The sequence below is a fragment of the Sceloporus occidentalis genome, unplaced genomic scaffold (assembly GCF_023333645.1).
Source record: "Sceloporus occidentalis isolate IW3139 unplaced genomic scaffold, rSceOcc1.0.p SCAF_3, whole genome shotgun sequence".
In the NCBI taxonomy this organism is placed as follows: domain Eukaryota; kingdom Metazoa; phylum Chordata; class Lepidosauria; order Squamata; family Phrynosomatidae; genus Sceloporus; species Sceloporus occidentalis.
In genome coordinates this window covers 223,230,123-223,245,335 of record NW_028316983.1, presented here as the reverse complement: position 1 = coordinate 223,245,335, position 15,213 = coordinate 223,230,123, and the positions used below count along the sequence as shown (strand labels likewise).

At 39.1% G+C, this 15,213-nt stretch overlaps 1 protein-coding gene across 49 annotated transcripts in view; it reads right to left on the bottom strand.

Moving 5' to 3' along the window:
* RIMS2 (regulating synaptic membrane exocytosis 2) overlaps positions 1 to 15,213 on the bottom strand; it is a 454,948-nt gene that overhangs the window by 156,380 nt on the left and 283,355 nt on the right. For all 49 annotated transcript variants that reach the window (XM_089517761.1, XM_089517766.1, XM_089517768.1 and 46 more), the window contains one exon: positions 5,759 to 5,915. In XM_089517761.1, coding sequence (XP_089373887.1) covers positions 5,759 to 5,915 — 157 coding nt within the window. The remainder of the gene's footprint in view (positions 1 to 5,758; positions 5,916 to 15,213) is intronic.

Sequence of the window (15,213 nt, the reverse complement as noted above, 5' to 3'; positions counted from 1 at the left end):
GCACTGTGTATACATGAGCGTCGCCATTATGACGTCATGGCCGCACCGCAGCCAAACAGCACGGCACATCCGTGATATCCCCGCGACGTTGTAGGGCGCTTGGAGTGCCCTTTCAGCTCCTTTCTGCCGCAGACAGGCCCCTTTCTCCCCTTCCCCATAGCATGAAGCCCCAAGGGCACCCCTTTCCAGGCCACGGGGGAAGTGGCGTTTTGCCACTTTCCCAAGTCCTGGAGAAGCGGCGGATTGGGGCCTCTGAGGCTACTGCTGCGGATGCCAAGGCCCCAATTCAGAGAGGAAAGGGGCGAGTGCAGGCCGCCTCAAAGGGGCGGTCTGTATCCCACCCATGAGTCTAGAAATTAAAAGATAGTATAAAGGTGAAATTAAGTCTCAAGATGTATATAAGAGCCCATTTTATCCCACAAATTAGCCCAATATAGTGTGGTCACACAAACAACGATTTGATAGCTTTATTAATAATAAGGATGGTATAGTGTTGTGTAGTGGTTTGAGCACTGGACTACTACTCTGGAGACAAGTGTTTAAATCCCTGCTCAGCCATAAAAAACCACTGGTGACCTTGGGCGAGTCATATTCTTTCAGCCTCAGAGGAAGGGCAATGGCAAACACCCTCTGCACAAATCTTCCCAAGAAAACCCTGTGATAGGTTTGCCTTAGGGTTGTCCTATGTTGGAAGGCACACAATAATAATAGACTGAAAAGATACAAAAAGTGTATGTGCTTATACAATATACCTCATAATATCTTATATGTAAAATACAATTATAAAGAAATGAAGTGTTAAATCAGAAAAAAGTTGCATGCCTGGCTGAAACATGCTGGGCTTATATATGTACAGCTTGAGACTTCGGGTGCATTTACACACTAGAAATAAAGCAGTTTGACACTAATTGAAATGCTGTAGCTTCATCCTATGGAATTCTCTGAGAAAGAATGCTGGTATCTCACAAAACTACAAATCCAAGGATAAGATGAAGCCACAGCAGTAAAAGTGGTCAAATTGTATTATTTCTTCAGTGTAGATGCAAACAAGTCTAAACATCAAACTCATGTATGTTTCATGTACACCTTATACAAATAACCTGAAAGTAATTTTATACATAATATTTTTTTTAAATTTGTGCATAAAACAAAGTTTGTGAGCCATCAAAAAAATCAAAGGTGCCACTATATCAGTCACCCATATGTACAATTTTGGAGTTTGGAATATTTCAAATTTTGGAATTTTGGAATTCCAGATAAGGGAAACTTAACCTGTATATAAAATCTTAGATTTCTCCACCGTATTCTATTGGTGGCTCTCATTTTCATTATAGGAATGTGTGGGGAATGGGGAGGCTCTGAGGCAGAAGCTAGCAACAGTAGAGGGACCAATTTTGGCTGAAATCTGACTTTGGAGTTGCATAACATAAATCTCTGTTTGTAGAGTTACACATTAACAGTACAACACAACCCTAGTTCTGAATGGCAATATTGCACAACTGAACCAAAACACAAAATATAAAACTCGATGTACAGTGGTCCCTCCAAATTCATGGGGGATACATGACTATTTGTGAAATTCCTTTAATCAGAGCCCAGGTCTCATGGGCTTGTAATCTGCCCCGGCACCCATCAGGACTCTCTTTCCCAGCAGTACTCAGGGCCCGGTTGGCACACGCCCCACCCCCTCCGCCACAGCCAATGGGCGCGCAGAACATCAACTGGCTGTGATGGAGGGGGTGGGGCTCAGCCTTGGTTGCACAAATGACCAAAGCCGCGAGTGCCAAAGCTGTGAATCCGGAAGGACCACTGTACTGTATAATCAAATATGAATGTGTATCCATGCATAACATGCATTCATCTGTGATAGGTGTCTGTGTACAATGGAACCACATGTGCAACTTCATTTTTACAACTCTAAACTTAATGCAGCAGTTCTGCATTGTTCTAAAATCTCCAACTACTTCCATGGGGGGAACTAGCACACATGTAAGAGAGAAATAGGATTCCAGCTTAGACTCCAACATTCCCAGAGGTAGCTTGAATCATTTTGGCTGAAACTCAGCCCAAAACCTATGACTTTAGTGTAATGTTCACTGCGCCCTGGTGGCATAGTGGCTAAGTGCCTGTACTGCAGCCACTCACTGAAAACCATAAACTTGCAAGTTCCCAGCTAAGAGGGCTCAAGCTTGACTCAGGCTTGCATCCTTCCAAGGTCATTAAAATGAGTACCCAGCTTGTATATATAATGAAGCTGTTTCTTTAAAATAAATAAATTAATTAATTAAACAGCCTGTTGCAACCAATGAAACCTCTGGCAGGAGCAGTCTGTCCTTTCCCTAGTGGCCAAGAGAGTAAGGACCAAGTGGTAGAAAAGGAAAAGAAAAAGGAATGGCTTCACCCACTTTTGGCTCTATCATGCCCTATCTATGTGAAGCATGAAGCCTCTAACAGATTGTGTGAGGGAACAGCCATGCTTCAACAGGGGGAAAAAACTGGTTGTCCATCCCTGCTTCATGGTATTTTGGAAGTAAGCATTATAACTGGTGGGATGCATGCCCTGGGAAAGAAAATACTCCTCCCTATCTATACTCCCTCTTACATCTCAACACAATGGTTAGGGTTCAGGACTGGCAAACTGACTTATGTCCTTTAGCACTATGGGGCATATCAGGGCAATAAGTGAACTAGAACAAAAATGCATATTCTGAAAGGATATTCTGAAGTTCCAGTTTACTTTATAAATATGTTTATTTTGTATGTTTATACCCTTCCTTTCCTTCCCCAAAGAACCGAAAGTTATATACAAAAGGTTCCTAATATCTGAGGGTGGACAGATCCCTGCATTTCATTTAACTGCTGTAGATACTTATCTATATAATAATTTTGATTATTCCTGCCTGCCAATTCTCCTTGTTGTAGTTGATGTATCAGGGTACTCAGACTTGCTGCTATCCTATATAGCACCCAATTCACACATATATAGGAAAATGCACAGATAAGTAACAAATAGCCTACCCAAATATTCCATAACTGAAGTAAAATATCCCATAACTAAAGTGAAATAAAGTTTCAGTATATTTGGAATCCATAACCAAAGAAGCAGATGAACAAGCCTCTTCACAGCCTAGCTGCTGTGTCACAAAATATTCCATGGAGGTATCAAATAGGGTTTAGAGCTAGTAGTCCTGAATTTGTTGCATGGAAAGTAGGAAGATGACTATTTCAGATTATGGCTCTATCACCACTTGACAAAGGGACAAAACAGACCAGAAATAAGAGCTGGCTTGGGGGGTGATGTGGGGTCATGATGACCACCTGACACCTTCCCTGACTCCGCCTCCAATCCCGCCTCTTGCCACCCGCCAGACAAGATGGTGGGCAGCGTGAAAATGCTCCTGTAGTGCAGCGACCAGATGCCACACGTCACATGAGAGGAGAAGGGTGGCAGCGGCAAAAGAGGTGTCCTTTCTTCGGCGCAAAAAAGAGCGGCTTTCTGCTGCTGTGTTTTGCACCGGGAAAAGGCCACATCGGGGCCGTGCTGTTCAGTTAGTTGCTGAGGCCCTGATCCAACAAACAAAGCAGCAGCGTGATGTCGCCCCTTTAGGGCCATCTGTTTTTAGCCAAAGACTGTAAAAGAAACCCCCACCCATGACACATCCTGGATTTTATAGATCCTTTATGTGGATTTTAAAGTGCTTTAAGAAATTATGATGGTTCAAAAGCAGGGTATAAAACTAACTAAATCAATAAATAGAACGCCCTACTTTCTTTGAGGCAATTAATGTTAGGACCAGGCACACTTGGTCTGGAAATGACATGGATGTGGCCACTAGGTGGAACTGGAGCAGAGGTAACTACAGTTCAAGTAGCAGGTGTGTATGAGTCAGCATTTGGAAGCTGTGCATCATGGGACATCTGATGCAACATGCACAGTAGGTGAAGTCAGTCAAGGGGGCGCATTATGGGATACAGTATGATGCAACATGCACTGGGTATGAAACCAGCAAGGTTTCATTGGTGGCATGGCTGTCACATGACTTCACAGAAGAGCACCTACAAAAAGGAGAAGGTGACTATCTCCATTGTTGGTTGGACTGTTGTGGTCGGAGACTGGCAAAGCACTTTGTTTGTATATACAGCTGTGAGTATCCAAGACGGCTGTCTGGTACTCTGTGCAATCGTGTATATAGCTTGCAACAAGTGATTAAAGCCCTCGTGTTCAAGAGAGCCTTGCTGTCCAGCAGCGTTATTTCTTCAAGCCGGGAGCTCAAGACTGAAGCCTGCATGGGAGGAATTTTTCCTTGCAGCCCGAACCCTTTGCAGACATTTCTCCAAGAGCCTTTTCATGACAACTCTGCACATGGTCGTAGTGGACACAGCACATCTCTCTACGCCCCAATAATTAATACATTGTAGCTGCTAGCATCCCTCAAGAAAATCCAAGAACAAATCCTGTAACTCACAAATGTGCTTTCTAGTTGTTGGAATATAAATTTTAGTAATTCACTATTTCACTAGCAAATTGCAGTATATCTGTTTCTATCAATACTGAGCAAGAAAGTCAGGCTTAATATTATATTTGAATGATACATAGGGCCGTACAAACAGACCAAAATAAAGCTGCTTTGGGTCACTTTGGAGGTATGCTGTTTAAATGACACACGCATCTCAAGAGGTCAGAAGCTGCACCAAAGCTGTGCTCCAATCCTTAGGACTGGAGCATGGATTTGGTGTGGCTTCTGGCCTCTTAGGGTGCATGCATCATTTAAACAGCATACCTCCAAAGTGACTGTACAGGCTCATAGTCAACAAAAACACTTATGATCAAGGCCCTCAAAAAATAACTTCCTTTCTAGCTTGTTTTTATTGAATGACAAACCTTCCAAATAATATTCTGCAGTGTTAAACAGGTACAATTGATGCTCAGGTGGAACAGCAGGTCTACAAAGACAACTGGCCATTTGTGTATTTACATATTCCAACAAACAAGTTATCATGTTGCAACTGAATTACTGTGTCAGACAACACACACACACACATACAACAAAAGCAGAACAAATTGACTGTTCAAAACAATGGCTGTTAATACCAGTATCACCCTTCTAAAGTGCACTGTTGCAGACTTTGCTCTGGCCCCATATTACATTGTATTTATGAAAATGTCTTTCCCACATACTTGAGAGTCCTCTTACATTGAATTTAAGCAGTTTGCTATACTCAAGTGGGAAATATAAGTTAATCTGTCACAGGATATGTAACACATATGGGGCAGCATCAGATGGTATCGTAATATAAAAACATAATGTGTATTAAAACTCAGCCAATCCCTAAATATAATTATGGGCAACAGACTTTGCTTAGATAAATATATATGAATTCTAGATACCTGTAGGCAAAGATAGATAGATAGACAGACAGACAGACAGGACAGGACAGTTCAGCCAGCCAACCAACCAGCCAGCCAGCCACACATTGTTGACTTTTGGACCACAAATAAAAATGAAGGAACAATCACACTGAATGAATAAATTCTTTTGTATAAATAATATGAGTTAAATTACTTTTAAAAAGCAAAGCACTATTTTATAATTAAGGAACATTCAGAAATTATATTTTATTACTTTTTTAATTTAATAAAGATGCATTTTTATTTTTGAGTTAACAGGAGCATTTTTAGTAACTTCTTAATTACAGTTTCCTTTACAAACGCACAGACATACACACATTTCAAACTGAAATTGATACAATAATTTACCGTTGTAAAGGAGGAACACTGGGAGACCATGACCTAGTCCGTCCTATACTGTCTCCACGGTGAGGGGATCCTGACCGAGAGCAGTGATTGGATGACATCACTTGTTCTGGCACTGATAGGGTTGAGCTTTGAAGATCTCTTCCATTATGTCGGTAATCTAAAGAGAAAGTTCAAAGAGATGAAATAATTACATAGGGTACTAGTTCTACATCCCCTCTCCACTTTGTTAAATTTGTACAGATTGTAGAAATGTTGCAGTCCAGAGACAAGATGCCGTATCATATAATGTAGACTGATTGTAATACCAATTACAACTAACATTTATATAATGCCTTTCAAATCGCTCAAAGCATTTTTTATTTACTGGCAATGCAACATAATACTTACAATAAAATTAATCCTGCTGTATCAGACCAAAGATACATCATCCCAGAGCAGCCTGCCACATACCTGATCAATATAATAGTGGCCAATAGTGGCTTTGTGCATTGTTCTTCCAAATCTACAGTGATTGGTATTCACAGGCATGCTACTGCTGATCTTGAATGCAGTAAAAATTCATTACAGCCAGTATGTATTGATGCATTTGTCGAATCACGCTTAACACTGAGCCAGTGGCCATATTTCTTATACTTACAAATTCCATTGTTTAACTATGCATTGCCTGAAGAAGTACTGGTACTTCATTTTACCTGTCTTTAATCTCTCAGTAATTCATTTTCACATGATGATACAGGTGTTTTTTTTGGTATACAAAAACGTCCCTCTATCCAGTTTCTCCTAACCATGCCTAAGTTTCTACACATGTATCATATTATCCATTGATTGCTTTTTTTCTTGCATTAGAAAACAATGAAGACAGCACTTGTAGGAGAATAGTTCCAGCCCTTAATCATGTTAGTTGTCACTTTCTGCAGCTTTTTCATCTCTACATCATTTTTGAGATGTAGTGATCAAAACTGTACAAAGACATCATCATATGGTCAGGTTTTTTTTATTCTTTCCTAATGGTCATTATGAAATTCATATTTTTCCACAGAGGTTGCACAATGTTTTGATATTTTCACTAAATTGTCAACCACAACCCCAAGATATCTTTCCTAGTCAATGACTTGCACCTCAGATCTCATCAGTCTGTGTGGACATTCACACAATTACAGATACACATTGCCACGTTATTCCCCAGTCACCTAGCTGAACGAGATATTTGCTATTTCCAATTCTTTTTGTTTTCATTGCCCTAAATAATTATCAACAAATTTGATTACCTCATCTACAGAAATCTATAAAGGTTTCCAATACAGGTCCATTGGGGAACCCCACTTCAAATGGCTTGTAGGCCCTCCTGACAGGGCTTGTTTTGAGGGTTTTCTCAGCACTATGTTTCCTTCCATTTCCACGATTTTTCAACTCATTGCTTATTTTTTATGTGCATATCCCACCTCCAGCATCATGACTGAGGAGTATCTGCCTATTAGCTTCCCTATTTCTTGGATCATCTTCCCACTCTTCTTTGCCATTCTTTCGGTCCCAATGCTTATTCATATTTCCTTCCATCCATAAACATCTGAGAGATTTTCATCCCAAGCAAAGCTTCAGTGTTTGAAAACAGGCTAATTGGCATTCTATTTGTGAATTGATTCACAACAGGACTCACAATAATTGTGTTGCTGAGGGCTCTCAAGTCGATCCTGACTCGTGGGGCCCCTGTAGATGAGACATCTCCAAGTCTCCATATTCTCCATTGTTCTGCTTAGGTCCTGCAGATTCAGGCCCATGACCTTCCTGATACAGTCTAGCCATCTGGCATGCTTCTTTTAGGGGATTTTCATACTTTTTCTATCCTATCTTGTCTTTGTAATGGTTCCTTGTGTTTGTAATAGTTCTCACTGGAAGCCAAGATGATCAAATTGAGGCTGTAGTATTTTGACAACATCATGAGAAGGTATGACTCATTAGAAAAGAAAATATTGCCAGGAAAGGTAGAAAGTAGTAGAAAGAGAGTGCTCCATAGAATCCCAGCTTTTAACATTTGGGACCCATTACAATAAAGTGCCTACTTTATGTTCCAATTTAACCTGCTTTCACAGTGCTCATTCAGTATAGTCACACTTTGTTTCCTATTTTTTTAACCAGGCATCTGTATGACTTCAAGATCAAAATATTGTCCGCTTATGTGCCCTTCTTTAACTTCCTTCCCCACTTAGTTTAAAAATCTGACTTTTTAAAGCACAGATGTAGGTGACCCAACAGACATCTGTTATATTGATTTTGCAATTAGTTATAGACCATATAGATTATTTAAGACATGTCTTTCTCAGTGTTCTATCGCTCCTTTTTAAGAATCTGTTCTCTCATATGAAACATCATTTGTAAATAGTATTGCTATTCATTTATTTTTCTCTTTTTCATTCTTCTAAACTGCAACCATGGGAGGCTCAATTATAATGAGGATTCAGCAAGGGGATAGAGTCTCTTTAATCCTTTCTGATCTTCCCTATACTCTCCATGAAAATCCCAGCCCCAGATATTTAGGAGAGAGGCAAGGGGGTTGCCCCCTCAACTGCAAAGTTTTGTTTTGCATTCCAGAGGTCAGGAAGCACAGCTGCTCTTCCATTTGTAATCCGAAAATGAACAATGATGACTGGGTCCTGCTAAATCATCAATGTGTGGAAACAACCTTAATTTATCAAAATTATATGAAGATCACAGAATGCACTGCTAATTGTTCTAATGTCACTCCTGTTGATGTTGTTGTTGTTTAAACTGCATCCAAGGCCAGAAATTTACAGCCAGAAATTTCTATACGGAAAGGAAGACACTATTACAGCACTAGAAGGTAATTTATACAAAGAATCCATGATCTTTAATTACACTCCTGACACAAGCCATATGGAAATAAATTTAGTGTGCACCAGTAGGGGGAAAAAATCTGCCTAGGAGCTAATTTTAGCTTTACGTTGGTCATGAAAAGATAATAAGATATTTTCATATAAAATCAAGATACAAAGTAGTGGCTATTTAGTACAAATAGACTACAAAAAGATTACACCTACTAATTAAGACTGGTAAATCTCTTATCTTATTTTTTAAATATTTCCTTGAAGATTCCTTGCCTGTATGCTTTCAGATGTATTTCTTTCTGATCTGCAATATTCAGCCATATAGGAAAGACAAGATGATGTGTTATTGCACTGGATGTAAAGAATATATATTTAAATCAGGATGACAAAATGATGAAGTCACAACTTGAGTTCAAGAGCCAATATTAAGAGATAGATGTGGATGTTAAAACAACACAATGTTAAATAAATCAAAAACTTCCTAAAGTGACAGCAAAACTGAAAACTGCAAGATAGCATGGAGGGTTAGATTACACTTGTCACTCCACTTGCCAGTTCAAGCACTATCGAAGTAATAAAGAAGACACTGAAATAGTTCAACGTTTTCCATATCATGGCTCAGTCATTAATCAGAATGTACATTGCATCAAGAAGTCAGAGGAAGACTATGACTTGGAAAGGCAGCTATGAAGGAAGTAAGCAAGATCTTCAAGTGTAAAGATATAAAATTGAATACTAAAGCTAGGATTGTCCATGTCATCATATTGCCCACTTCTATGTACGATTGTTAAAGTTGGACAGTGAGGAAAACTGATAGGAAGAAAACCAACTATATGAAATGTGGTGCTGGAGAAGAGTTCTACAGATAATATGGACTGATAAAAAGACAAATAAATGGGTCCTAGAGCAAATCAAGCCTGAACTCTCCACAGAAGTCAAGATGAGAAAATGGAGAATGTTGTTCTTTGGCCATATCATGAGAAAACATAACTCACTGGAAATGCTTGGTAAGGTAGAAGACAGTAGGAAAAGAGGAAGACCGCATTCCAGATGGATAGACTTAATGAAGTAAGCCACAGCCCTGAATCTACAAGACCTGATCAGAGCTGATGATGATAGGGTGACTTGAAGGTCTCTCATACACGGGGTTGTTGTACATCGAAACTGACTAGATGGCAGTTAACAACAACAAAATAAGTTGTGAACAATAAACAAATATAAATGAAATGCACCAAATTTCAAAAATTTGATATTAATCAAATTAATATGGGGAAACAGAATGGCTCCCAATTGGCAAAGGGGTCAGGTAAGGATGCATTCTATACTTATCAGCTTGTATGCAGACAATATTATACAAAGAACAGGTTTAGACTCAGAAGAAAGAGAAGTGAAGATAGGAGAAAGGAACATCAAAAATCTAAGATATAATACTAGCAGAAAACATCAAAGACATCAAAATGAACTTTGTCTCTTAGAAGAGCTTTGGTTTTAATCACAGCCTGGTGACCTTTACAACTCAAATCAAGTGTCTGGTCCCAAAGAGAGCAAGCAAGAATCAAACAAGAATCTTAGAGGTCATCTTCTGTGGCTATATTCACTCATTAGATAGCAAACAACCAGCTGACTGTTTGTGCTTCAGACATTAGAGCTATTATTATTATTATTATTATTATTATTATTATTATTATTATTATTAACCTTTATTTATAAAGTGCTGTAAATTTACACAGCGCTGTACATACAATCTTTTAGTCAGATGGTTCCCTGCCCTCAGGCTTACAATCTAAAAAGACACAACACAAAAGGAGAAGGAATGGTTATGGGGAAGGGGATCAGGTCCAGCAGTTTTTCTCCACCTCAAAGGCCTGGCCCAAGGCAGATGGACTGGAGCAAGGGCTTGGCTTCTTAATGGATGGTTAAAAGGAGGCATTCTGGGTCAGAGAGGGGCTTGCCCCTGGGAACGCTTCTCTAAACAATATAGTCTTTAACTCAGTTTTGAAACTGGGTACAGAAGTGATGAGGTGTGCATGTGGGGGAAGAAGGTTCCAGGAGTAAGGGGCAGCAAGTGTGAAAGGATGAATTCGGGAGGGGGCAATGGTAATCCTACACTGGGACAGGAGACCTTGACTACCAGAGTGGAGGGTACGAGTAGGAATGTAAGGAGAAAGAAGGTCAGATAAGTAAGGGGGGGGCAATCCATGGAGGGCTTTGAAAGTCAATAACAAAAGCTTGTACCGGATGCGGAAGGGGAAGGGGAGCCAATGAAGGGAGGTTAAAAGAGGAGAAACATGGTCAAAGCGGCGAGTGGATGTAACAATACAGGCAGCTGAATGCTGGACAGAGATTAAAGGATGGAGGTGTGAAAGAGGAAGCCCTGTCAGAAGAAGGTTACAATAATCTAGTCGCGAAACCACTAGGGCATGGACCAGAGTTTTGGCAGTAGAGGCTGAGAGGAATGGAGAGATCTTAGCAATGTTGTGGAGAAAGAATCTACAGGCCTTGGCGGTGGCCTGGATCTGGGGAATGACAGAGAAGAGTCGAAAATGAAGCCAAGACTGCGGGCTTGATGAACTGGCTGAATAGAAGTGTCGTTGACAGAAACAGAAAAGGAATAATGAAGGGTGGGTTTAGGTGGAAAGACGAGAAGCTCAGTCTTAGACATGTTGAGCTTCAAGCGTCGAAGCCGCATCCACTGAGAGATGGCAGTCAGACAAGAAGAAACTTGTTTTTAGTGTGAGCGACTTAAAGTATTTGGTTAAGTGCTAGTGTTGTTTTCATAATCATAATCATGTCTACAAACAGATATTATTTTTGAAAATCCAGTGTATTTCATTATCCACAAAATGTTGTAACATTGCCCTTTTAGTAGTAAACTCATCTTCTTTCATAAGAAAAACGTTTCCCAATAACCAAGCCACAAATCCCATCTCAACCTGAATGTAAATGAGATTCATATAGGAAAAAAAAATCAGGGAAAACAAGAAACATGTTGAAGCCAGACTCATCAACTGGCAGAGTTGTGAAAAAGTAGGAAGATCTCACTGAAGAGTTTAGTTGTAATTTAGATTTTTTTTCCCTGAAGCAAGAAAAATATCCAGAATGGTTACAGCCAAACGCCTTCTTGCAATAATGAGCAATACATAAAATGGCTTCTGCACCTAAAATGACCTGGAAGTCTAATCATGTAAGTAAGATAAACAGCTGAAAGAGCATTCTATCTGCTGTGTACTGGAAGGCCAGACCCAAAGCCTTCTGTGAGGAGCCCTTAGGAGAGGTCTCTGTTGCTATTTGAGTAAACCCCCCCCCCTTCTTTTCTTGCAAAACGAACAAACAATTCCAAAGCAGGTTATCTTGTCAGTTATTGCAGAGGTAAGCAAAAAGACTGCTCCAGCACTAAATCCTAAAATCAAACTCTTTGCAAAGGCAGAGAATTTTCCCCAAATACTGTTTCAAAGTGCCTCTAATTATTGAGCTGATCATAAAATGAACCATTGGGATTTTGCTCATACAACGAAGGAAAAGCCTGGTGACAGAACACAAAAATCAAGCATTGCTCCTGTCCTCTTTTTCTCTAGAGAATTTCAGAGGAAAAATAATGTACAACAAGGTCAGTTTTATAGAAAACACAGCTCACTTGTAGAATTTATGTGCAATCTCATAGGAACATCACAACAGCCTTGCTGAACTCAGGTAAAGATACCTTTACAACCTTTGGGTAATTTATTTTCTGTATTAACTTCTGGTGGCTTTGATTATACAGTTTCAGAGCTGCTTCACATGCTACCTGATAGTGAAACAAACAAATAAACAAAAACACATATGTTCGTCACATTCCAGAACTGGCAAAGTCCCTTATCCAAGATCTAGTTCAACATCTGCTGCTTGTCATGGATAATGCTTTTCAATTAAATGTACCATTTATCTCCATTAAAAACAGGTGACTCCAATACCATGAATGACGGGTTACTTTTTTAAAATATCCCACTAAAGGTTTCACACTAAAATTAGGCAGAAAAGCAAGTAGGCTACACCTAATCTAGTCAAGTCAAGGAATACAACAGTTTAAATGGTTCCAGTTAATATTTGTTAGCTGCTACTGGACAAAGATCCAGTAGTCTTCTCATCTAGAACTTTTACATTTACTATGTTAACATTCCTGTGATAACTTCAGTAGCTCCCTTTCTTTGGATGCTTAAACTGTATTACTAAATGCTCAACTGCAGTTTTAAATTCCTGCAATGCTAGAAATTCAGGGAATGAAGAACTATTTCATAGGTGGGAGAGATTTTATCTGGGGGAAATGCCCTCATACCCTCATCACCACAATTACACTTATACATCACACTGTTATATTGTGTAGTGTAGATGCACTCAGTCTCTCCTAGGAACTGAGGTGTCTGGTGAATTCGTTGTCAGAGCAAATCCACTATCAGTGTTATAGCTGCTCCTCCAGCAGCTCCTCTGAATTGTGTTGGAGACATCCAGGTGCTAGACCCCATTCTCAAGGTAGGTTCAGCATTGTGACAGCTCCCAATCAACTAAAAGAAGATTCACAGTGGATCTACATTTGCCCATAATTTGGAATATTCCTATCCATTATATGTCTATATCCAACATTCTAGAAATTATTGGATATTTCATTTCTCAAAGGTTGCAGTGATACATGCCTTCATGCAACAAGTTGCTGAAAGAAGTGTTTTTGTTCACAGCTCCAGACAATTTGGAAAAGGAACACTGTAGCACTCTTCATATATACCTGAGAAGAAAGATGTCCAGGAGTGGAGAAAAATAAAATAAATCTAACCATCTCCTAAAGCTTTCTCTCCTACACTACAGAGCTGGCATTTCTGTATCAATATAGTGGGAAGTGACAGTGGAGAGGGAAAAGGTATTTTCACCAACATGACCTCTCCTACATGCCTCATTTCGTCTTTTAACATTTTCTTTTAACCTCTTCTTCTACTAATACATGAAATCTGTCTCTAAAAATGCTTTCAGCCAAGTCTCCTGATCTTTGGCTTCTTCAAACAAGAGCTGGATAAGTGCATTGGTACTAAGCACCAGTCTAGGAAACATTGTGCTAAATTTTAGCAATGTGACAGAAAAAAAAGAGACTAAAAACAAAGTGACTGAGGCATGCATCTTGCTTTCGAACATTATTCCACAAGTATGATTCTGCTTTACAGCAGTGCTACTTCTATACACACATTATTTTAAAGAAAAAATATGTATGGCTTCAATGCTACTATAGTACTGAAATTCAACATCATGATAGAAATGTCAGAAATATTAGTGACTGCAGCAACATCAGCTTAGGGGAGCCACAAAATGGAAACAGGGAAGCATGCAGCCCATTGTTGCTTTAAATCCTACCATCCACCCTATAAGCCCAACTACTATCAAGATACTGCTATTCCTGATTGCTTTGTTTCTTCTAAAATGTTGTATTACAGATTTATATATCTTGCATACCAAGAGTGCTTTCTGCATGTGTGGAGAACCTTTATACTATTTATAAGCGGCACCAATTTGTTTCCAAACTGATAGGCACTCAAGTACCTGAGTTTGCTATTAGAGAAAATGATACAGTGTTATAATATACAAGCATCATAGATGTTTAAAAAGCTATTACCCTTGAATTTATCTTTTCTGGATCACCTGATATTTGCTTTCTTTGAATGTCTAAGTCCAGTTCTTGCATTCCTGTTTCTATTGTGTCCTGATTAGCACACACAGTTCATTCCAAATTATTTCTCTCACACACAACAGGTCTTGAATATTCCACTACAGGAACATAACTCCTTGAAGAGAAGGAATATAAAAATCTTCTAGTTTTCCTTCCCTCTCAAACTGAATATTTGGCAATGTGACATGATTCTGCATTGGGACAAGCTTACAAGTAATAATTCAAAATTATATAATGACTAAAGTGAGCCCTTTGTGGGGGTTTGGTCCCATGACTTCATATGGATATCAAAATCTGCAGATGCTCAAGTCCCATTATATACAATGGGGTAATAAAATGGTGTCCCTTATATAAAATGGCAAAATCAAGGTTTGCTTTTTGGAATTTAAAAATATATATATTTCAAGCTATGGATGGTGGGATCCGTGGATGCCGAATCTGTGGATACAGAAAGCTGACCCTATTTCAAAGAGAAACCTATAGTTCAGTAATCACTCTGTGTGTGTGTGTGTGTGTGAGAGAGAGAGAGAGAGAGAGAGAGAGAGAGAACGAAAGAGAAGTGAACTTGGTCATGTTCCTGTTTAGGTACGCTAAGCTGCTGGTAATAGTAGCAACAGATCTATTTAGATTTTTGACAGATATTTCAAAAATTAGATGACAAATCTTTTGTCATTTACATTTTGTTTCTTAGCTTGTATGTAGTTTGTGACACTTCTGGTTTAAGAATTTGATTATTCAATTTGAATCTTTTTTATGTTTTATTTTCCTCTAAAAGTTGAATAGCAGATAGTTGGTTCATTTCAGTGTGTCTAAAACTGGTTATTTCCTACACTTCTGGCCCAAGTAATGTTAATGCTGCAAAATAATTCGTAACACAGAACAGTGAATTTCTAAAATAACATTTTAAAATACAACTCAAATTTTAG